General features: G+C 43.5%; 1 protein-coding gene across 1 annotated transcript; it reads left to right on the top strand.

Moving 5' to 3' along the window:
- Window positions 1-126: 126 nt before the first annotated feature.
- On the top strand, window positions 127-24,063 carry BRMS1L (BRMS1 like transcriptional repressor). Its single transcript, XM_028720517.2, has 10 exons — window positions 127-493; window positions 7,431-7,521; window positions 10,620-10,747; window positions 11,633-11,712; window positions 16,627-16,723; window positions 18,129-18,212; window positions 19,040-19,104; window positions 19,262-19,301; window positions 19,934-20,060; window positions 21,232-24,063. Exons 1-10 carry the CDS (start codon window positions 358-360, stop codon window positions 21,353-21,355), a joined length of 972 nt encoding a protein of 323 aa, XP_028576350.1. The 5' UTR covers window positions 127-357; the 3' UTR covers window positions 21,356-24,063.
- Window positions 24,064-24,984: the final 921 nt, after the last annotated feature.

Raw genomic sequence — 24,984 nt, 5'->3', positions numbered from 1 at the left:
TCGCCGCCCACTGAGGGGCGGGCAGGCGGTTAGGTGGAGTGAAGCCTTCCTTCCGAGAGACTACATGTCCCGAGATCCTCCGCGTCGCAGCGAAGCTCCGCCACGCGCCGCTCCGGCTCCGCCGCCCGCCCCGCCGCCCACCCGCGCGCCACGCCCGTCGGCGGGTCGTCGGCCAATGAGCGGCGGAGCGGAGCGTGAGGCTGTGCGGGGCTAAGGTGGATGGCGGGGTTTCTCTGAGGCGGAGCTTCGGCGCGTTGGGGAGGCAGGCGGGCGGGCGGGCGGCCAGGGAGGGCTGTTGTCCCCCGGTCCCTAGGAGCCAGCGACGCCGAGCGCCTGCGGGCTGGGCTGGGCGGCGCGATGCCGGTCCACTCGCGGGAGAAGAAGGAGAACAACCACGACGAGATGGAGGTGGACTACGGGGAGAACGAGGGCAGCAGCTCCGAGGAGGAGGAGTCCGAGAGCTCGTCGGTGTCCGAGGAGGGTGACAGCTCAGGTGAAGCCGGCGAGGCAGCGGGGCGCCCTCTCTCCTGCCCACTCGGGCTGGGCCGGGGGGTGGGAAAAGGAGGACTCAGACCCGCCCCCTTCCCCCGTCCGCTCCGCCCCCTTCCCCCGCCCGGTGCTTCCCCCTTGGCTGTGGGGCGGAGGGCAGGGCAGCTCGCCCTAGGCGTCGCCCGGGGTAACAATAGGCAGGCAAGATGCTTGCTTTCGTCCAGGGCTGCAAAACCCCGTGCATGCTGGCCGGGGAGTAGGGCCCGTGGAACTCAGTGGAGATCCTTTCCGAGCAGAGCTGCGTAGCATCCCTCTTGCTTGCCCGCGCCTTCCGGAGGCAACCCCCCCCCAAAAAAAAACAAAACAGGGCTCCTGCACGCTACTGACGTTCAGCAGGGATGCCTGACCCCCCCTTTCTGTAAACCAATAAAGTTGCAGGAGCCACCTGTCCTCTCTTGCATTTGGCAAGCCACTACACACCCACATCCACCCACACATACTTGTCCTCCCCCCTTTCATGTTGCAACCCTGATAAAAAAAAAAAGATGCAGGCGTGGATGGATGAGTGAGGAGATGGCTCCAGAGTAGATTAAGATACATTAGCTTCCAAGAAGGAGGCTATTTATTGAAAGATAGATAGATAGATAGATAGAGGAGACGGATAAGACTGATCTGAGAAGGGGAAGGGGAGAGGCATATGAGGCTAGGCAGAGGCAAGGAAATGACAGGACAAACATATATGGTCAGAATTGATTCAGAGTAATGGAAGGGAAAAACAGAAGGGAGTGTCTGGGCTCAGGTGTGTGGGCAGACTGATGAAGAAAGTAGAGAAAAATCTTAATGCTACAGAAATGCAACGCACAAAACTTGCACATGTTCCCCAACAACAGAAAAGATGTATGCATCTCCAAATAAGGCCAGCTCTTAACAAATAACGACTGAATGTTAGTGCTGGATATTGAACTACTCATCTGCAGAACCACTAACTTACGCAGTTTCAGTTTGGTGCATTCAGGCATCCTCTCCATTTATACAGTTTGATTCTATTTCTGCCTACTCAGAATTGGCTCCTTTTTAGTTTAAGGTCTTACTGCCAGGTCAGGGAAATCAAGATCATATTTTTACTGCTTCCTGTGTTAACAACAGGCAAGCATACAGAGAAGAGCCAAACTCAAGCCAGACCTAGCACAGATCTGCTGTACCTAATCTTTAAAGGGAAATGGCATGTATGTATATTCTCCCAGGCAGGTTTCCTACATTGTGCGTGTAGGACAGATTGGAGGAGAGGGGGAAACTGAAGTGAGAGCATCTCAACCTGTAGCTACAATTACTTGCACACTAAAATCTGGGAATATGGATTGTCTACACATGCACACACACAGTTCGGCATACAATGAGTTTCAGTGAAGAGGTACAGCTGGAGCTCTCCAACATCTGTAGAGTCATAGAGAACACAAGGGAATTCTATGAATAACTAAGGTCCCTGAGAAGGAAGCACAAAGTAGTTTGATCTGACTGGCTAGATTGAGATTGAATTTGGGGGGGGGGGGACTTGGAGGGAATGGGAGAAGATAAAATACTTTACATTTTTGCAAACAGTATTTGGAGAGAAGCATGGGAAGGGAATGCTACAAAAGAAGGCATAGAAAGTGAGAATGAAACTCTCTACAGTGCAGATACAGTTGCTATACCAGGAATCTGAGTGCAAGACAGAGTTGCAATTATTTTAGCATGGCTCACAAAATTATGCCCCTCACAAGTCTTGGAGGAGAGATTTGCAAAGTCTCTCAAAAGCACTTGTTTCTCCTTTTCATTCTTGGCATAGCTGTTATAGTGCCATAAAAATCTCTTAAAAAGATAAAGGTACCCCTGCCCGTATGGGCCAGTCGTGTCCGACTCTGGGGTTGCGTGCTCATCTCGCTTAAGAGGCCGGGAGCCAGCGCTGTCCGAAGACACTTCCGGGTCACGTGGCCAGCGTGACGAAGCTGCTCTGGCGAGCCAGCACCAGCGCAGCGCAAGGAAACGCCGTTACCTTCCCGCTATAAAGCAGTACCTATTTATCTACTTGCACTTGGGGGTACTTTCGAACTGCCAGGTGGGCAGGAGCTGGGACTGAACGACGGGAGCTCACCCCGCTGTGGGGATTCGAACCGCCGACCATGCAAGTCCTAGGCACTGAGGTTTTACCCACAGCGCCACCCGCGTCCCCCAAAAATCTCTTACCTACCCTCATTTCTTTTCTTCACTGAACTATACTAGTAGTGCATTTCCTCCATTTTATGTGCACATCCTCCTTCACTTATCCCAACATTACAAAAACAACAGAGGAAGTAAGTTTCTTTTCCTTCATTTGAGGAGTGAATTGCTTGGCAGAGCAATTAAGCCAACCATTAAAATGGTGTTTGATGAACACTACCCTGGCAGAACTGGAGATCTGCCTAGGCATTTTCAGAGAGGCAGACGTTTTCATCAGTTGCAGCAAAACCAATAGTCTTGTAGTATTTTAAAAACAACAATAAATTTGTTAAGGCATAAGCTCTCATGGACCAGAGTCCACTTTATCAGATGTGTTAATTTTTATTTTCAATTTGCCAAACAGTTGTTTGGTTTCTGTGGCCAGACGCCTCTCTTGGATAAACTGCTCTTGAGCCAGTAGTGGCCATGTGCTAGTAGCTCTACTCTAGGCTCATGACCCATGGAAATCTGGCTGGAACCCAGAAAAAATATAATTTATTTTATTTATTTCACCAATTTATGTGCCACTTAATTAGAATTGTCTTGAAGTGGTGTACACTAGAGAGCCAGTGTGGTGTAGTGGTTAAGAGCGGTAGTCACGTAATCTGGGTAACCGGGTTCGCGTCTCCGCTCCTCCACATGCAGCTGCTGGGTGACCTTGGGCCAGTCACACTTCTTTGAAGTCTCTCAGCCCCACTCACCTCACAGAGTGTTTGTTGTGGGGGAGGAAGGGAAAGGAGAATGTTAGCCGCTTTGAGACTCCTGAAGGGGAGTGAAAGGCGGGATATCAAATCCAAACTCTTCTTCTTCTTCTTCTACAAGTAAATCAACACAAAAAAGCTAAAGTTAAAGTCATAAAATGAGAGAGTTTGCCTGTGAACATGTAATATTCTTTATTACAAAGAGGACAGGCTTTTTTACTCTTCTCTCTCACCAACCCCCTCCAATATATGGAGCATTAAAACACTAAACCTTGTACTCGTCCATCTTCTTTCAAATACTTTTTAAAAAACATTTGAGGGTAACATGCATTCTGTAAACCGGCTGATCTTGTGAGTTCAGTTTTGGTCAGGTTCGAAAACACAGTATTACGGTAAGAACCTCTAGGTATTTTTAAGGGAAAAAACTCTTTCTGGAACAGTAGTATATGTGTACATTATTTTAAACTCAAATAGTGAAGTGAAGGACATGAGGCAGGAGTTGATAATGCAGGTGAGTTGCGCACAGGTGGGCTGCATGCAAGCTGCCGGCCAACTCTGTGGAGGCTCCTTTTCTTGACACAATATGCAAACCCAGGCAGATACATTTTGGGCTGTGACCCTTACACATCTTCCAGTCTCGAGATTGTGGGGTGGTACAAAGTTATTTTGGCACCTGTTTCCACGGCGTCATTTTCTCCTTGCACAATGTATGATGAAGGAGACAAAGGTCTCAGAGACAAAGGTTACAGACAGGACACCGCAGACTACTGTGACCGCAAAGGGTTAGACAGAGGGCACGATGTTCAGACAGCTGTGGCCTTATCTGTGCGGGGGAGTGTGCTCCGCACCCCAAGGTCACGCGTGCAGGCAGGCTGAGGCTGCCTGCGGGTGGGGAGTGTGCTCCACATCCAGCGATCATCCCAACAAAATAGAAGTTGCATTAAACTTTTAAAATAAACTGAATGTGAATCAGGATTTCTTGCTGGAGTAAGCCGAGCGTTAACACTGTGCAGTGTGCAAGAAAGAGGCTGGATGAAGAGCTGGCACAGCACAATCTCCTTATTCTGTGGTTTGGCAGTTGCATTCAGGCCCAGGCTTGCAGGTTTCCCAGAGGCATTTGGTTGGCCCCTGTGAGAACAAGATGCTGGATTAGATGGGCCCTTGGCCTGATCCAGCAGGGCTATTTTTATGTTCTGACATGAGGATTTCACACTTCGAAATATTTGACTTCACAGCATTAATCTTTCTAACTTGGAATCCAAATATGGGGGGGGGGGCGAACCCTAGGAAATAGGGAACTATGTTTCCCAGGAGACTTTCTGTCAGACAACTCCCCAGTGCTGTTCACTATTTTAATAGTGGCTAGGATTCATCCTCACTTTTTGAAGACGTGTTGTATAGTATCAGTAAAAAACAACAACAACCCAGCGGGGATTATGCCAAGTTTCTTCTGAACCACACAGAGTGGATCCAGTGGATTTAGGTAGCAAGCCTAGAAAAGCACTAAATAATTGGCCGCCAGACTTTTGGGGCAAGTACGCCACATGTTGAGGAAAAGGCATTTATACACCACCAAGGGGCTCAAGGAGGTTCTCCACCTCTCCATATTATCCTCACAACAATCCTGTGAGGCAGGTTAGGCTGAGAGACAGCGACTGGCCCAAGGTTACTCAGTAAGCTTCACGCTATGTGGAAATTCGATCCCTGGTCTCCCAGGTCCTAGTCCAACACACTAATGTGCCCTGCAGACTACATTCAGCTCCTTGCTGCCTAGGTACACCAGAAAGCCTGTTTGCCTGTGTGCTATTTGCAGTGCAGTGCTTTAGGTTGCAACCCATTGATCAAACCTTCACATTTCAGACTCATAATACGTTGAAATGTCAAGCACTTAAACTACTTACTTGGATGAGCAAATTCTGACCTGGGTTTCTGGGGTGGGGGAAGTCTCCTGTCCAAAGCCATTCTTTTTAGGCCTCTTCAATATTTCACGGAGCACTTTTGTCACTTGTGCTTTCAGTGGAGTGTGGTAAATAAATCCCAACTAGTATGTGCTGTTCTCCACCCCACCCCCAATGTTTTTTGATTGGATGGGACTTCTGGAAGCACCAAATCTATTTTTGAAATGACAAAGCAAGTAGCATGGTGGCAGAGGTAAGCTTCATTTCAGAAATCACGAGGAGATTCTTGGCACAGATTTTATTCATTGCTGGTACAGGTAAAAGTAAAGGACCCCTGGACAGTTAAGTCTAGTCAAAGACAACTATGTGGTTGTGGCGCTCATCTCGCTTTCAGGCCGAGGGAGCCGGCGTTTGTCCACAGATAGCTTTCCGGGTCATATGGCCAGCATGACTAAACCGCTTCTGGTGCAACGGAACACTGTGTTGGAAACCAGAGCACATGGAAACGCCATTTACCTTCCTGCCACAGCAGTACCTATTTATCTACTTGCACTGGCATCCTTTCAAAGTGCTAGGTTGGCAGGAGCTGGGACCGAGCAACAAGAGCTCACCCCGTCGCGGGGATTCGAACCGCCAACCTTCTGATTGGCAAGCCCAAGATGCTCTGGTTTAGACCACAGTGCCACCTGCTAGTATCTTGCTTCTGAATTGGACAAACAGTTAAGCTTTTGTTCATTTTTCTCATCCCAAGAATAATGTCAACAGATAACTGTTGACAGACATGCATTGATTCTTAGGAATGTATCTGTACCAGTTAGTACACAACAGACTTTCTCATGCTATAATTTATACTGCTGTTGGTCGTTGTTTGTCAGCCCAGAATTGACTCTGCAAACTCATAAACAAAATCCTGGAGGATTGTTATTGTAAAATATTCCAAAAGAGCCGGTGCACTGTGGTGTCAAAAGGAGCAACATGTCAACAGGAGGTTGTCTCTAGCTCACTTCCTCAGTGTACTCTCACTGTCCAAAGACATCATAGCCTTAGCCTTCCATGTGCAATATGGAAATAACACTGATAGGTTGGGATGCAGTTAAGAGGATTATTAAAATATGTGCACTTTTATGAAGCAGCTGTAATGCTTAAAGCTGCTACTTAAATTAGGAAGTATCACTTCTCTGATTTGTCAAGTAAGCGTTGTGTATTCCCCTGAAATAATTGAAGTACAGAAAGTCATAAATCTGTTATTAGATTTTCTATCTGATTTAGGCCTCCATAATAAAGCACAGAACAATAAAGCAAAATAAAATGTTAGCATAAAACCTTAGAAACTGAGCAAATAAAAAGGGGTATACCTGATAAGAAAAAGAGAATAAGGGTTGTGTCAGGTGCAACTTTCACAGGAGCAAATTTCAGAAATAGGGTGCCACAATAGAATAGGCTCTTTCCTGTCATGGACATTTACTTTCCATCTTGTGGAAAAACCATTACTCAGTAACTACCAGTCCTTGGGTCCATATATTTAGCTTTCAAGAAGATGATCTTGATTAGCATCCTAACATATAGACAGAGAATGCAACAGATCCCCCCCCCCCCATTTCTAATTCTGCAGTGCATGCCATCCACACGTTCATGAAACACATTAATATTAAAAGAGATGAGTTTAAATTGCCTTGATATAAAACCAGTACCACATCTCCTGGTGATACTGCAAGGGTACTTGCCGTATAGTGAAGAGCTCCAAAAGGGCCTTTCCAAATCCAAAGTCAGTGAATGAGCGGTAGAATGACAAGTGCAATTCAGTGTAAACAGGTGTAAAGGGATGCATGCTGGGGCAAAAAATAAATAAATCTCAATTTCACATGCTCGCTCAAGTGAGTCTGAACTAGTGATGGATGATCCAGTTTGGTTATATTCCAAGATGAATTGTGCAGCAGGAAAAAAATAAAGATGACCAAGCATTAATTCCTCTTAAAACTTCATCCTTTGGAATATTAACTTTTTGTGTGTTTTTTTAATGAACTGTTTGAGTATAAATTCTATAAAATAGACTGGAGGAAAACCAGTTGCTGTTGTGTATTTTTAAAGTGAATAATTCTGTTCTCAGAAATGGACGATGAGGACTGTGAAAGAAGAAGAATGGAGTGTTTGGATGAGATGTCCAATCTTGAAAAACAATTTACAGACCTCAAAGACCAGTAAGTAAACTACAGATTTGAATTTGCTTTGGATTCTAGTCCTCTCACCATCCTGGGTTAGCTTTGTATTTGGTAAAGCAAGGGAAGGCATAAAATATATTGGGATCTACTGGTACAAATTTGGGTGAATTGCAGTAGATTCACAGGGTTCTCTGATGGGATTATGTGACAGTAGCTACAATGGAAAGGCTTTTTTCCTTAATTAGATTGCTGAAGTGTAGGATGCTTGGGAGAAGGCATGAGTAGGCTTTATGGGTAAAAGAATTGTGAGCTCAGATGTGCTATCAAAACAAATCCCTGGGCTGAGACCTCTTCCTTAATTCTCAGTATGTATTTCCCCACCCCTGCTGCCATTCTGCACCTGTCTCTAGTTGATGGATTATGGGTTGTAGTAAAACTAAAAGGTAGGTGGAGCACTGGAAGCTCCTGTATGTGGAATCAGACCATCAAAACATCTGCCTCTGTCTGCACTGGCTGGATGTGGCACCTCAAGGTTTCAAATGAGGGTCTTTCCAAGCCCAATCTGGAATTGCCAGGGATTGAACTGATTGTCTTTTGCATGCAAAGCATACAGTGGTACCTCGGGTTACATACGCTTCAGGTTACATACGCTTTAGGTTACACACTCCACTAAGCCAGAAATAGTGCTTCAGATTAAGAACTTTGCTTCAGGATAAGAACAGAAATTGGGCTCCGGCAGCGCGGCGGCAGCAGGAGGCCCCATTAGCTAAAGTGGTGCTTCAGCTTAAGAACAGTTTCAGGTTAAGTACAGACCTCCGGAACGAATTAAGTACTTAACCCGAGGTACCACTGTATGTTCTGCTAATGGACTACAGACCTTCTCCAAGCCTGAAGTCTGCCTATCCCTGATCCAAAGGTTTGTGGAGCAACGTTATGATTGTTTATGCTGAAAGATTAATGTATGTGATGGACTATATGGAATTGGCAGAAATGACTGACAGAATCCGAGACCAGGGAGAAGAGTTGGTGGAAGAAGACTGGAAGAAATTTAAAGACTATTTGCAGAAATACTGTAAAATTAATGAATGTTAAAATGATGTTGGATTGAAAATAAGTGGTATTGGTAATAAGATTAATAAGAATATGCAAATATGGATCGATAATGGATGAAAATATATAGTTATAATAGGTTAAGATATACAGTGAAGATAAATGAAAGAGGGTAAGGATTTGCTGAAATGTTTTTCTAAACGGGAGTACAGAAGGGGAGGTGTGAGGAGGTCAAGGAAATAAGTAAATGAGACTAAAGATATTGAAAAATGGATTTATTCTTAAATTTTTTCTTTTTAGTTATTTGTTCTTTTTTGTATTTTGTATCGTTTTTCTACTTTTTTTTCTATGTGTGCTTTTTTTTTTCTATGTGTGCTTTTTAGCTTGTTAATCTTTGTTTTAACTTTTTTTTATTCTGTAAAATTGCTAATTTTTGTTTTAACTTTCTCTATTCTATGTTTTTTGTAAAACCTTAATAAATATTTCTTTAAAAAAATATGAAAGATTAATGTATGCTGGTGAAATTTTGGGAAGTTTCTAGATATTTATTGTATTTTACATGGTTGTGATCTGTGTTGGGACCTCCTTGTGAGGGACAGATAATCAATACAATGATGCGTAGAGATTTCCAATGTAGTTACCATGGAATTTTATATTGCTGTACATCTGAAATGGAAGAATTCACCCTTGTCTTCCTAGACCTTATATGCAAAGGGAGAAGCAACTTTTGCCCTCTGCTAGGGTGGGACATTCTAAAAGGCCATCCTAATTGTGATGGTACAGCCACCTGCATTTTATGCCCATGCCTCCTCCCATTCAATCAGAAAGTGGGGAAATGGGGTCTTCTCTATGCAGTTGTACCTTGGTTCTCTAACAGAATCCGTTCAACTTCTGAAAATGTTCGAAAACCAAGGTGCAGCTTCTGATTAGCTGCAGGAGCTTCCTGCACTCAGTCAGAAGCTGCATAAGCTGTGTCGGAAGTTCAGGTTCCAAAGAAGGTTCGCAAACTGGAACACTCACTTCCAGGTTTGCGGTGTTCGGGATCCCAAACATTCGAGTTGCAAGGCATTCGAGAACCAAGGTACAAGGACCATGCTGTAGAAGTGAACCAACTTCCCTACCCCTCGCCTTACAAAGCTACAATCCACTGCACTTTAAGCGGTTTTTACCAGGCTTGACTCCAATTCTGGAAGTGATATGGGCAGTAACAAAACTCTAGGTAGCAATGGATGCTACAAGGTAAGGCTGTGAAAGTGTGTGCATGCTTCACTTCACTCTCCTGCACATTCTGCTTCAAATAAAGGCCAGACTGGTCCTGTTTTATATTTGAATGCAGCAGATCTAAGTGCATGGCTGCCCTGTAAACTGCAAATCAGGAAACATGGTTTTATTTTCTGGTGCAGAGTGTGAAATTCTTTGGGTTGCTGAAATGGAAGTATTTGGTAGCACCGTAGTGAGGAGTCTTGAAACATTCAGTTACTGTGAAACAACACTCACTTGTGCTAAACCAGTTTAAGCCATAATAAGTCCTTAGTCCAACCTCATTAAAATACTTCATTGTGTTTTATCTACAGCTGCTGTGCTGTTTTTACTGAGTTATTAATATTGTTAGCTGCCCTGAGAGCAGGATATGCATTTCAACATTTAAAAAAATAGCAATAAAGGATTGGTCATTTTTTTAAAAAAAGTGAGGGTTCTGTTCTGCACGTTTCCCAGACTAAGACTTGGAATAAATACTGTAAATATCTAGTTAGCAAAGAGTTCCAATTCATATAGCTGTATGTATGTGTTGGGTACTAGGAGATAGTCTTAAATGGATGTCTGATCTTCATCTGTGAGGGCTAAAATCAGGAAGCATAATGTAAAGATCCAGCACTGTATAAGCATTGTGTAAGTGATAATTTTTCTGTACAGTTTAGTCGGTTTTTAAGTCCTCTTAATTTCTGCAAGGTTGGCCGGTTCAGTGGGTTTTCTAGGTTCTGGCCATTGGTGGCTGTGGAAAAGGTATTCTTAGTACTGTTAATATACGGTATTCTCTTCACTACTTTAACGCAATGCACTCCATCTTTCATCTGCATTATGTTAAGACTTTACAAAGAGAGATTAAGCCAAGTGGATGCAAAACTGCAGGAGGTCATTGCGGGAAAGGCACCAGAGTACTTGGAACCGCTGGCAGCTCTGCAAGAAAACATGCAAATCCGAACAAAAGTGGCAGGTAAGTGTGCAAAGGGGTTGTTTTTGACTCAGCTAGGTACTTCTTGTTAGTAGAAGTAAAATACCAACAAAAACATTTAGATCTGCTCCTTTTTAACTACACCGTGCTCTTCGGCACTTCTGTCTTCGTTGGTGAAAGATTCAAGGAGGGCATCACATAAAAATGCCCAGAGTAGATGAAATCAAACTCTCATCTCATCTGCTTTGCCTCCAGGGCATTCTCTTATTTACTGGGTTTTTAGCAAGGCAGAGTTAGGCTCTCCTCTCTTCCTCCCACCCCTTTCCCCATTAGCATAGGAAGCAAACAATAGCAAAGCCTGGATACATGAGGGAACCGGGGAGCACTTTAGCTGCTTTCCCATACACTTCTATGCCCACTTCCAAGATAGAAAGTGGGCAGTTAATATCTCACCAAGCTTTTACCACATTTAACATTCAAGAATCAAGAGGAGCAGAGGAGCAAATGGGCTGCACTCAGAGCTAGGAAAAAGACAGGACAAGCAGCTGTATTTCTAGCCTGTTTTCCCAGTATCACAGCCCTGATGTGTTTTGGAAGGGGAAATGTGAAAAGGGCACACGAGGGGAAATTTTGTTTGTGTTTACTGGGCACAGGATGGGCAGTGGAGTAAAGAGAGCCTTGCCCTTGGGTTGAATGGGTTGAACTGAAAAAGGGGCCTTTTACTGATGGGGAATTTAGAATTCACTTGTGGAGAATTCATGAGGGCCAGGCACGATTGGGATTTCGCCGCTGTTTAAAATGCCCCATTCCTTAGGGTTTGGTAAGTTGCAGCTTATGGGGAAATGCATTGGTAGGCTAAATGAGGCCTGTAGGCCCTATTTTGCCTCTCCCACAGAAGGTTTAAATAAAAAAAATGTTTGTTTGTAGGTATCTACAGAGAGCTCTGTTTAGAGTCCGTGAAAAACAAATATGAATGTGAAATCCAAGCTTCACGCCAGCACTGTGAGGTACCGTTCTTAGCTGAAGAGAGTTTTCATTTGTCTGTAACTGTTGGGGCTTGCTTCTGGGGAAACATGCACACAATCAGGTTGTGCAGCTGACAAGTTATTTTTGAACGCAGAATATTACAGCATTTTCATCTACAGAAAAGAGAACAATGATTTTAATTACTGGGCTTTCTTGAAAATCATGTTGAAGCTCTTGGTAGCATGTCTAATCAGCCGTGTAAAATCTTAATCTCAAAAGGAAACCAGCGTGCCACCTGAGGGGTACACTGGGAACACAAAACGAAGCAAATTACTTCAGCTAAGTTATGTATGTTTCAAGTTTGCATAAACAAGTGGTTGCTAGGTCAGGCCACTGCCATGTGATTTGTTTCAGTTCGGCGGTGCTACCTGAACCACATTTCTGACTGCATCTCTTGTGTGTGGTGTCATTTTCAAAGAACGTTTCCGTGATATGTGGCGTATTTCTGCTGCCTGGAGGGGAAACCAAGAACTCAGACGTTGTTTTGATTCAGAAGAAGGTTCACACAGTACAGTGGTGCCCCGCAAGATGAATGCCTCGCAAGACGAAAAACTCGCTAGACGAAAGGGTTTTCCGTTTTTTGAGTCGTTCCGCAAGACGAATTTCTCTATGGGCTTGCTTCGCAATACGAAATGTCTTGCGAGTTCTTGCAAGTTTGTTTCCTTTTTCTTAAAGCCGCTAAGCCGTTAATAGCCGCTAAGCCGCTAATAGCCGTGCTTCGCAAGACGAAAAAACCGCAAGACGAAGAGACTCACGGAACGGATTAATTTCGTCTTGCGAGGCACCACTGTACTAAAAATCATTGAGAGGCACTGAAAATCTTTGAATGAGCTCTGGATGGGATGATTCAATTCAGGCTCGCAGTTCTGTAGTTTCTGGCTTTCCCCCTGAAAAACATAGGCATACTAACTGGTTACTGTAATAATCAAAACATTAGTTTGCAATGAAGAAGAGACTTCATGCTACATTGACAGCATGATCACAAAAACATTGGTCATGTAGCTCTGTAGATCCATATACGCCTAAAAACACCAGCTGTAATTGTTAAAGGCTCTTCCTGTAAACAGTTAAAAACACTAAGGCCTGATTCAAGCAAAATTAACAGGATTAAAAATTCCACTGGGTCAACATTAAAGCCTTGCATGAACCTTGCATCTCTTTGGATCCTGGCTGCAGTGCTTTCCAGAAGTACCAGGTGCTATATAGCGCAACTGGACAATACAGTGTTTCTTTGTGAGACAAAAATTGATGCCCTGCTTTTTCATAGTTTCCCACAATAAGAAATGCAATAATCACTCCCTTTTAATAGCAAACTCAGATGGTGAGTGTCAACAGAAATGGAGCCAAGAGGGAAGTATGAGTGTGCTTATGGAAACCCTGAGGATGGTGGAGATAATTACACAAACACTCTGAAGGACCAAAACAGTGCAGTGAGGACTGAGAATGCTGAATGCTACTTGGGAAGAACAAGGGGTGTGGCAACAGATGAAGAGTAAAAGTGCCCTCCTTCAGCCCTTGTATTCCAGAGGATGTGCTGTGTGGCTGGGACTCTGAACAGCAACACTCTTGTTAGAGGTGGTGGTGCGCTGCGACATTTTGTTGCATGTTCCACTTGCAAGTAATGCACTTGTACATGGTTTCCCAATAGTATGTGGAAGGTCAAACACAATAGTTCTGATCCAGAACTAGTCCTGTGCAGCTAATTTAATGAAATACCTTGTGGCCTTTGATAGGAATTCCCATCTCTCTCTCTGTGTGTATATACATATACATATACATATACATATACATATACATATACATATACATATACATATACATATACATATACATATACATACATATATGTACACACACCCTATCAACTGGTTCAGAGAGGCTTGTATGACAGAAATGTGTCCATATCCATTGTTTGCATGGAAGCTTGTTTCTGCATCAAGATATCCTAGGATGGACTGGTGTTTCCAAAGACCTAAGGTGTTGTACCAGTTTCTTCTTCTCTATTTTATTCTCACAACAACCCTGTGAGGTAGGTTAGGCTGAGAGACAGTGACTGGTCAAAGGACACATTATTATTATTATCCTTAAAATTTGTATACTGCCCTATACTCATAGGTCTTGGGGCATTTCACAACACAAAGTTACAATATGCAAAGCACAATATACATAATAAAAATCAAAACAATTAACAATACTAATGTATGCACAACAATACTAATGTATAAACGATACACTTCCCATCAAAAGCAACTAAACAATACCCCAACTCAAATACAAATACAAAAATCCAAATTAACATATAACATTTAACAACAATTTAAAACAACGCCCCCCCCCCCAATAAAACAGCACCCACCTAAGTTAAAATCCCATTCCTGTTAAAACAATAACTGGGTGCATTGGTGGGTGGGATTGGCAAAGTTTCTTGCCCCCTTTTTATTTTTTTTACTGAAGATGAGTGAACAGAAGTTGTTGTTGTTTAGCAGTTTAGTCGTGTCCGACTCTTCGTGACCCCATGGACCAGAGCACGCCAGGCACCTCTGTCCTCCACTACCTTCCGCAGTTTGGTCAAACTCATGCTGGTAACCTCGAAAACACTATCCAACCATCTCATCCTCTGTCGCCCCCTTCTCCTTGTGCCCTCCATCTTTCCCAGCATCAGTGTCTTCTCCAGGGAGTCTTCTCTTCTCGAGGTGGCCAAAGTACTGGAGCCTCAGCTTCATGATCTGTCCTTCCAGTGAGCACTCAGGGCTGATTTCCTTAAGAATGGATGCATTTGATCTTCTTGCAGTCCATGGGACTCTCAAGAGTCTTCTCCAGCACCATAATTCAAAAGCATCAATTCTTCGGCGATCAGCCTTCTTTATGGTCCAGCTCTCACTTCCATACATCACTACTGGGAAAACCATGGCTTTAACTATACGGACCTTTGTTGGCAAGGTGACATCTCTACTTCTCAAGATGCTGTCTAGGCCTGTCATTGCCCTTCTCCCAAGAAGCAGGCGTCTTTTAATTTCGTGGCTGCTGTCACCATCTGCAGTGATCATGGAGCCCAAGAAAGTAAAATCTCTCACTGCCTCCATTTCTTCCCCTTCTATTTGCCAGGAGGTGATGGGCCCAGTGGCCATGATCTTCGTTTTTTGATGTTGAGCTTCAGACCATATTTTGCGCTCTCCTCTTTCACCCTCATTAAAAGGTTCTTTAATTCCTCCTCACTTTCTGCCATCAAGGTTGTGTCATCTGCATATCTGAGGTTGTTGACAGAACAGAAGTTAAATGCACATAATTGTGAGTTACCTGAATAAGTGTAGATGTTGCATGTTTTAAATTCAGCATTCAGTTTAAACCATATTGTTTCCAACCTTTTTTTGAGAAACAAATCAAAATATCTGGTTTTCAATATGCATAATCCACCCTGAGTTCCCTCAGAATGATCAGAATCCAAGGATCTAGTTCATTCTGAAGGGTTTGATTTCACCATTTGGGATTCTTGATTTTGAACATAAGGCAGCTACATACTGATAGCCCCCCTGCAATAAGTTCCAGACATGATATACTGTGTGGCCAGTGGGGAAGGAAGGGAGGCTACTTTTGCAGGGATACACGAGCTGAAATTTCTTAAAGCATCTCCAAGCACACAGGACTAGTTGCATAGTCTTCGTATTCCAGCTGCATTGCTTCTTTTACAGTGGCACCTTGGTTCTCAAACTTAATCCATTCCAGAAGTCCGTTCCAAAGCCAAAGCGTTCCAAAACCAAGGCGCACTTTCCGATAGAAAGTAATGCAAAACAGATTAATCCGTTCCAGACTTTTAAACACAACCCCTAAAACAGCAATTTAACATTAATTTTACTATCTTAACGAGACCATTGATCCATAAAATGAAAGCAATAATAGTACACTGTACTATAAAATAAATAAGACAGTATTGTAGGTGATAAAAATTAAAATTGTTATTTTTTCTTACCTGCACTGATGAAAGTCATTGTTTGCATGGGGGGCTTTTATCCATTTCTGCAGTCACACAATCAATCAGTAGCTGAACTGTGTTTCACACAATCACAAAAACAAATTAACCAAAAAAGCCTCAAAAACAAAAACGCAAAATAAAAAGCAAAAACAAAAGTGCCTGACTTAATCTGTTCCGTAAGTCCGTTTGGCAGCTTCTGTTTGGTCCAGGCGCCCCGGAAACAATAGCTAACAGCTGCATCGGACGTTCGGCTTCCGAAAAACGTTCCAAAACCGGAACACTTACTTCTGGGTTTTTGGCGTTTGAGAACCAAGGTGTTTGAGTACCAAGACATTTGAGAACCAAGGTACCACTGTACTTCCCCCCAAGATGACTTGCAATTCTCCCATGTGTTCCTACAGGTTGCTTGTCCTGAGCCCTTTGCAAGTAGCTATATACAGATCATAACATATTTAGAAGGAAAATGAGGTTTTGGGTTTCTCCTTTTTAAAGACTAGTGTGTTTATTTTCTTGCGCTTATATAATTTCCCACTGTTTGGAAAATATGGGTAAAGCCCTTCACATTTATCAGGCTAGGCTTGGTGCTTTGTAGATTCAAAACACTTCTTGGAAGACGAAAACCCCTTTTAACCCCTCTCTTTTGTTATGTCATGCACCCACTTGAATGTTCTGCAGGATGTTAACCCTTCTGTGCGCTATTGCATCTGCCTCACGCACCTGAGACTACCTTTCTCAACATCAGATGACAGTCTTTTTGCATTGCCTCTGGCACTCTGAACCCAGCGAGAGAACGGTTCTTATACATCAGGTCTCTTTGTTGGAAGCTTCTTCCGTTGCTCTTGAGTGCCCCAATCCAGTAGAAGATGATGTGTTGGCTGCTTTTCGTTGGCTAATGTTTGACTACATTGTTAACTTTTCCTTTCAGAGTGAAAAGCTCTTGTTGTATGACACAGTTCAAAGTGAACTGGAAGAGAAAATCAGACGACTTGAAGAAGACCGACATAGCATTGACATTACCTCAGGTAACTAAGAGCTGGTGGAGTGTCCTGACTCCTAGTTCTTGACGACAAAGACTTGAAGAAAGATTCTTTCCAAAGGCTTTAATGTATAGATTACCGCTGCACATATGCAGATTACTGGTTTAAGGCACTTCAGGCAATCCTAAACACAGCTATATGAAAGGCAGGTACTCTAACTACCAAAGTTTTAGACATTGATCCTACACTGTCACACACCTTTTGCTATCCTATATATAGGAATGGGGTGGGCCCATCTTAGGGCAGTAAGGATTTCTGAAATCTCTCACTATGCCTTCTGTGCGGAATCTACTGTTCTCTTGCTGTTCTCTGGCCTTGGCCCAGTATACCTGAAGGGGCGCCTCCACCCCCATCATTTAGCCCGGACACTGATGTCCAGCTCCGAGGGCCTTCTGGCGGTTCCCTCACTGCGAGAAGTGAAGTTACAGGGAACCAGGCAGAGGGCCTTCCCAATAGTGGCACCTCCCTGTGGAACACCCTCCCATCAGATGTCAAGGAAATGAACAACTATCTGACTTTTAGAAGACATCTGAAGGCAGCCCTGTTTAGGGAAGTTTTTTTATGTTTGATGTTTTACCATGTTTCTAATATTCTGTTAGAAGCTGCCCAGAGTGGCTGGGGAAACCCAGCCAGATGGGCAGGGTTTAAATAATAAATTATTATTATTATTTATTACTGTCGTTTGGCTTCTCCTGGACCTAGGTGATAAGGGAAGTGTCTCTGCCTCCTGAGAGGTGGCTGGGACCAGTGAAACATCCCCTTCTGGGTAGGCAGAGCTACTCCCAGTAACTGGCGGCTCTGGGGTGGGCGATGCAATGAGCACCATGGGCCTGTCAGAGAGAGGTTGTGACTACCTTGGAGAGAGAGAGGTGGGACTTTCGGCTCTCATCACGGGGGCAAATGAGATGGAAGAGCAGGTTGGGGGAAAACTCCATCCTCTGGGGTCATCACTAGCACACTGCCACACTGCCAGCAGTGGCTCCCATATTCCACTGCAGCCTTCTTCTGGCACCTTGGGCAGTCCTCCACCTGCATTGTCTTGACTCAGCCAGCCCATAACATAAAGGTAGCTGCACAGAAATGGAAAGGAAGAGTGTACATGAAGTGACCAAATACTTGTGTCAAGTTGGAGTTGGTCACAGGCATGGTTTATAACACTCAAATGCAAGGGTCCTCTCTCTGTCTCTCTGTCCGTCTGTCTCTCCCGGCCTAACACCATAAAGAAAAATCTTTTCTAAATGTTATTAAGACGGGATAGTCAGTGTAAGTGGGAGTTCCAGTTCCTAAAGCAGCACAGCTTTCTTATCAATTGTATGTATAGATGAGCTTGGAGACCTGTGTGCTATGTGAAGAAAATTATTTTAACTGCCATGTTCTTACATTTCCTCAGAGTTATGGAATGATGAACTTCAGTCTAGGAAAAAAAGGAAGGATCCCTTCAGTCCCGATAAGAAGAAACCGGTTGTTGTATCAGATATCCTTTTCATGGTTGCCAACTGGATATAATATTCGCTGAATTACAGTGCTGCTGGTTGTTAACACTTCATAAAACTTTCATTAAGAAACTAAGTGGGGTGAAACACAAGACAATGGTTTGAAAGCTGAGAATTTAGAACAATATTTTTCTTGGAGACTAAGAGCTGGTCTGTCCATTGGATTGTCACTCTTTTTTTTGCACAGTATGTGGTATGGTTATAGTAACAGGATGATGCTCAAAAGCTAAGTCATACTCAATGTAGACCCATTAAAATGAGTGGACTGGGTTCCACTGCTTTCAGTGGCTCTAGTCTGATTATGAATAATGTTGGATATCACCCTCCTGGTTATAATGTGGATTATTAAAGAGAAGATGGCAGGTGGTACAGCATAAAATATCCATCTAGTGATAACCCAGCATTCCTATTCTCCAACCCCCACAACTTTTTTAAAAAGCCTAAGAGTTTGCAGAAATTTTGGCAACAGTTGTAATGAGATGCCTTTGTTTTTCTGTGCATGTATGCAGAGGAACCTGCCACAACCACAACTTTTCATTCTTTAGAACCCAAAAGGATGTGTAGCCACACAAGGAGCCCTTTTGAAAACAAGGAAATGAAGCAGTGCTGCTTCTCTGATAAATTTGTGTCGGCGCTCCAAGGCATACACAAAAAATGTGTATGCCCTGCCCTTGGGGTCTGTCTTGGAACAGATTTTAGTTGCGTTATACCAAGCATACTTCAAAGTGATCTGCTAGAACCTTTTTAAAAAACAACAAAAAACAACTTGACCCTCTTTGGAAATGTGCAAGTCCCTTAACATATTAACGACCCTATATAGTGTACATGCTGCAAGATCTTGATATACTTGAAGACTGGACCACAATAAGAAAGGTATCGTTGAATGTTGCTCTCTGTATTCCTTTTTCTTTTAAAGAAAATGGCTGATATGAATGGGCATGGCTTAGGTTTCAAGAGGGATGCTCTTTAAAGCAAAGCTCCTAAGTTGATTTGCCGAAATGATGACTAACTTACCATTTTTTTATTTCAGGCAATGGCTACTTTGGGGCCACATAGAGTGAAAACAGAACGTAAGGACAATCTGTTTTATGCTTGTTCAATCCTTGCCTCTATAATAGCTCAGGATTTCTCAGCCACAGATGCTAAGAGTTTATTATGGGGAGTTCTTAATTGTGTACGGAGTAGGCAGCAAGACACTGTTTTTGGCTTGTGTGGTTTGGAAAGACTTTCTGTCCTTTTGGAGAACTTAAGTGGATCCCTTCTGTAGTAGGGAGTGGAGAACCTTGTAGGAAACCTTCCAGGGGCCACATGGCAGTGACTGGGGGGTGGGGGTGGGAGAAGCAAAAGTTGGTGGAGCACCAAGTACTGATCTACTCACGCAAACCTCTTCATCCTTCAGGCATTTAAGAGCATTATGAGAGTTCAAGGACATTCTAACCTGGCAAAAATACTCAAGTAGAGTGCAATGCAGAGCCAGTTATGGGTGTAGTTTGTGGAAATGGGGAGTGGCTGGAGAGGCTCCAGGGCCAGAGGGAAAGGCCTGGGGGGCCGCATTCGGTCCCTGCGGCTGAGGCTCCCCATTCCTGTTCTATAGTTGTGGGAGGCGTTCCAAGCAAAAAGGCAAACTCAGAGTAGAAATGAGGTAGACAGAAATTGCCTTTTTAAATCTCCTGTTCTGTTTTGTCTGCACTGATTCTTTCAGCCCCTGTCAAGTTGGAAAAACATGTACACAATGCAAGATCTGAAGATGGAAGGCTGTATTATAATGGGGAGTGGTACGGACGTGGACAAGCGATATGTATCGATAGGAAAGATGAATGCCCTGTAAGGTAAAGATAGCGGGCAGGATTCACCTAGTGAACCTGTCTCTGGTTGGAGGAATCTCAAGACTCAAGTCTGTGAATAAATTTATATTATATACTGAATGATGTTCTTGTATGGGGAAAGTACATAGTACATACCAGGCATAGGCAAACTCCAGCCCTCCAGATGTTTGGGACTACAATTCCCATCATCCCTAGCTAACAGGACCATTGGTCAGGGATGATGGGAATTGTAGTCCCAAACATCTGGAGGGCCGGAGTTTGCCTATACCTGGTACATACAGACAATATAAACATTAATTTATAAACATATAGAGAGAAATGAGTTAAATCACAGCGGGACTAGAGAAGCTTGCCTATGCATCACTCAATGAGAACTTTTGTCAGTATGGAGTCAATAGCAGAATGACTAGCTGGCAACGATGTAGCTACAGTAGCATCCGCAGAGGTGACTTTTGTATCCTATAGTAATAGTATGCTTTCATATAGGGTACCTTATTATGCCTATCAGTAGCAATCCCACAACAAATCGAGCTTCCATCAGTGTTACTTACAATAGCTAGATGCTATTGTAGGATTCCTACTGATAGGCATTGTAAAATATACTATACAGACGGCAGCTGTTTTGCGCAGGGATTCCATTTCTGGTCCTTGCATTTGTCAGTGTTTGTAAGCCAGCCCATTATGCCCCACCCCGTTACTCCCTGCCCCCGTTATGCCCTCTTCACGGTCCAAAAGGACTGACGTGTCGACAGCCGCACATCAATTGGACACGCTGAGGATGGTCTCCACCTGTACAAAAGCAAACTGTACTATAGGATACTGACTTCAGCATCCTATAGAGTGCTGCTGTAGCTACATCATTGCCAGCTAGTCACTCTGCTGTTAAGCCTGCGCACGTGCCTCTCTCTCTCTCTTTCCCTTCCTTAACAAAGGGCGGCTATTAAAGATGTGAACGGTTGGTAAACAGACATAGTAATGTTTAGTACACTTCCAATATCAGTGTTCCTGTATTTTATTAACTATCCTTAATTTAATGAGGCACTTGTTATAATGCTTGTGTGTTCTATTACCAATAATTACAGTACCGTTTATAAATGGCAGTGCAGTTTAAGGTGATCCTGTAGTTTTATATGGACACTAATGCGCTCCTGATTCCCCCCTCCTTTCTTTTCAGTGCCATAATTACAACAATTAACCATGATGAAGTGTGGTTTAAGAGGCCTGATGGAAGCAAATCCAAACTGTATATTTCTCAGCTACAGAAAGGAAAATATTCAATCAAGCATAATCACAACTGACCGTTAAACCAACCAGACAGTGTTATCCTGCTAGATGTGCCATGAGATGAAAGATGTATTTACTATTTGTTCTCATCTATTTTGTGTGGCAGTATCTGTGTATTTGTAGTAGTGTCAGTAATCTTCATACAAATGTCTTAGAATAAGTGACACATAATCATGTCGACCATGACGTCTCGCCTCTAATTCGGCTCCAGCGTCTCAGATAGAAAACGTTAACCTTTTGGAGAGCCTGAGAACATCTGACTAAGCCTGCAGTCCTACAAAGCTATGTGCATGCATGGGGGAGAATGGCGCATGCAGCTGCTTGGGGTCTTTTAAGTTTCTTTTGCAGCTGCTTGCCTGACTCAATGTGTGAGCCAATTTTAAAACTGCCTATTGAGCTGCTGGGGGAAGTGAGAGGATGCTGCAGAAAGACACCACCTGGGCACATTTTTGGTTCTTCACCACATGGCACACTAGCTTCTAAGACTGTAGTCTAAATCCACTTGTATAAAATGGGAAAGAAGTGCTATTTATATATATAAAGAAATGAATGGATCATGTGATGATTGTGTTGTCTATCACTACATATATAAGAACTCCTTGAATTTTAGAAAACATGTCATGTTCGTCTTGCAAACCTATGTTAGCTTGCGCAAATGTTACTTTGATGTAGCCTAATGGAAAAGTATACTTAGATGGGCAACTGGAAAAAAGTGGAGACCCCCCCAAACAGTTATCCTAGCTGGGTTACTTCAGAAAAACTGTTACTGATTTCTATTAAAACAAGCACCGTTGGGGGGGTGGGGGTGGGGAATCAGTGCAAAAGCAAATGACACTGTTTCCGTTTCTGCTAGTATTAAGTCCCCTCTCCAAAGGTCAAGAGTGCCTGTTCTGAAAATGGTAAACCGATAACCAAAAGTATTGCTGCATATAGCTCTGTAATTAAATGTATCCGTAGTCCAATGATGTGTAATCCTTTAAAATTGTACCCTGGGCAGAAACAATGGTGTTTGCTGCTTAACAACCTCAAAAAGTTAGCATTTGTAAGCTTAGCATCAGGAGTAAGATCTTTTAGTTTTTCCGTACATGTTTGACAGTGGAACAGACTTCCTCAGAAGGTGGTGGGCTTCCATGGAGTTTTTTTTTTAAAGCAGAGGTTGACTGGCCACCTGTTATGGGTGTTTTAGTTGAGATTCCTGTATTGCTGGGGATTTGACCCCAGGGTCCCATCCAGCTCTGCAATTCTATGATTCTGTGTTGGAGGCGTGAACTGTGGCTGGGTAGAAGGAGGAGGAGATGTTACTTGGTGGTTTTGTGCACTTTACTATCCATCGAGATGAGCCTTTGAAGGAAGTCTGCATCTGATGGAAAAGGCTGCCAAAAGTGTTTTTATGTTCTAGGTTGGACTGGTGCTAAATCTGGAATCTTAACATGCAACCCCTCTCTATTTCAAGTCCAGAATTAAAACCCCTACGTGTAAAATAAATTAATCAGTGTGTTTGCAGTACTCCAGTCTCATCCCAGCAAGCAAATATCATGGTGGACCTGGATGGGCAGCTCTACTTGAAAATAGCATCCCGTGGAAAAATCAACTCTTAGGCCCAGAAGCTTGCCTGAATCAACTGCTCAGCCAAAGGAAAAGGGAGTTATCCAAAGCAGCGCTAAGTAGTAACTTACTCCATCAGCATAAGGATTTCTGCTTGAGTGGAACTTCCCCCACAGCCCCTCCCATCTGTTCTAGGAGTTCTCACAACCCTCTGAAGTGGCTTTGTGGGGTGGGGGTGGTTCTGTTGCACAAGCAGAAATCCTTGTGCTGATGGGATGCATTAGTTGGATGCTACCCCAAGTATTTTTATGTCTCATCGTTCCAATTTGAGCTTCAAGTGTATTGGAGGTGAGGAGCCCTAAAGCTGGATTCAATGGGCAGGATTCTGACAATTTGCTCCTCTTGTAAATTCTTACCCTGTCGCCTCTTTTGCACCCAGGGCAGTTTCAGCTCAGCCTAGCAGCAAGAGCCTGCCTGAGCTCAGAGCAACGTACACTGAGACTATTGTCTTCTTTTTAAAAATAAAAAATGAAGGATTGGCAGCGTCGGCCTTTGCACACTTCGGCAGGTTGGAATCTCATCTGTCCTTCAGTATCAACAGGGGTGTGTTTTAAACGTGTGTGTGTGTGTGTGTGTTTGTACATACATGTACACACTAACCTTGCAGTAATCTGCATTACCGTCCAAGCTGGGGCACTTGAGCATTGCTGCATGGAACCATGGGACGCCAGCCACTGCTGCTTAAATAACTATTTCTTGTGCTCATGTTACCGTGCTTCCATTATGGCTGGTAATATGACACATCTCCTCTGCGTTGGAGTTGTCTCTCACTTGCCAGCTTGATTGATTCTAGTTGCTGGGGCTCAGAATAAAGTCTTATCCTGGTTTATAAACTGCTTTCATGTTTATGTGGAAATGTATTTACCGATTATGCGAAACCCATTTGACTGTTGTCAAAAGTCTATAATCCCAGGCTTCTGAAATTGGCCTGCAACCGTTTTCTTCTTACTCTGCATGTCACACATATTAGCCAAATGTATATAAAGTAATTCTGACAGGTTGGCTTTTGACAAAACCTACTGTATGTACACAGTTTGATAAAGCTTTTTTTGTAATGAGATATTTGTATTTTTTAACCTAGTATATAAATAAATGAACCTGTCATGGAGAATCTGAATAGTTGTACAGCTCGTGAATGTGGTTTCTGTAGTGTAAACCTTTTTTTAAAAAAAATAAAAATTGCTGTGTATTCAAGCACCTCGGAGGAGGAAATATTTTAAAATTTTATTGCCTAATCTAATGGACTAATAGTTCTGATACTGTATGCAAACAACTGAAGCAGCTGTTATTCTCAAACCATTTGTTTCTACGACAACAAGAGCCTGTGAACCGACGCCATATACAGAGAAGCCACTGGCTAGCTACACCAACACTGTGACTGGCTGCAATCATTGCAGCAATGAGGCTGGCTGTGAGCAAAGGTAATGGTCGTGGCTCACTGGTAGAGCTCATGCTGTGAATGCAAAGTTCACTCCCCAGCATCTCCAGGATAGGACTGGGAAAAACACTTGCCTGAAACCCTGGAGGGTTGCTGTGAGTCAGTGCAGACAGTACTGAGTTAGACTGACCAATGGTCTGACTCAGCAAAAGGTCGTTTCCTGCATCTTCAAAATGAGCTTTGACAAATCCTTACAGAGAGCACGTCTGGAGTCCTGTCACCAGTGCTAGCATTACTACCACCATGTGTGCTTTGACTGCCTCAGGCAGTAGAAAAGGCAAGGGAAGATGCTGCCACTGAAGAGCAAGAGGACTATTGAGGGAAATACGGCCGAGGGGGCTGGAATGGCGCTCTAGCAACTCAATTCAGTAGCTGCTACAGGTGACCAGAGGCTTCTGTACACAAAATATTCACATGCTTCTGTATGAATCAGCCGTTAGCTGTACATTTATCCGTTTGCCTTCATTCTTAGATTACAGGTGTTTGTTAATTTGAAAATTTCAAATTCAGTGTTTGAGTTGAATAATTCCTGGCACGCACAGGAAACTGGGGACCCCATTCATGAAACGCTTTCCCCAGGAGACTCGCCTGGTAGCCTGC

The sequence above is a fragment of the Podarcis muralis genome, chromosome 1 (assembly GCF_964188315.1).
Source record: "Podarcis muralis chromosome 1, rPodMur119.hap1.1, whole genome shotgun sequence".
NCBI lineage: Eukaryota > Metazoa > Chordata > Lepidosauria > Squamata > Lacertidae > Podarcis > Podarcis muralis.
This window is presented reverse-complemented; position numbering and strand designations above follow the sequence as displayed.

What these genes read in the sequence shown, in the direction of transcription:
- BRMS1L (XM_028720517.2), top strand. Translation starts at nt 358, where the DNA reads ATGCCGGTCCACTCGCGGGAGAAGAAGGAGAACAACCACGACGAGATG. An exon ending in ACTGGACCACAATAAGAAAG is followed by an intron (nt 19,105 to 19,261) that starts GTATCGTTGAAT and finishes TTTTTATTTCAG; the next exon opens with GCAATGGCTACTTTGGGGCC. An exon ending in ACATAGAGTGAAAACAGAAC is followed by an intron (nt 19,302 to 19,933) that starts GTAAGGACAATC and finishes TGATTCTTTCAG; the next exon opens with CCCCTGTCAAGTTGGAAAAA.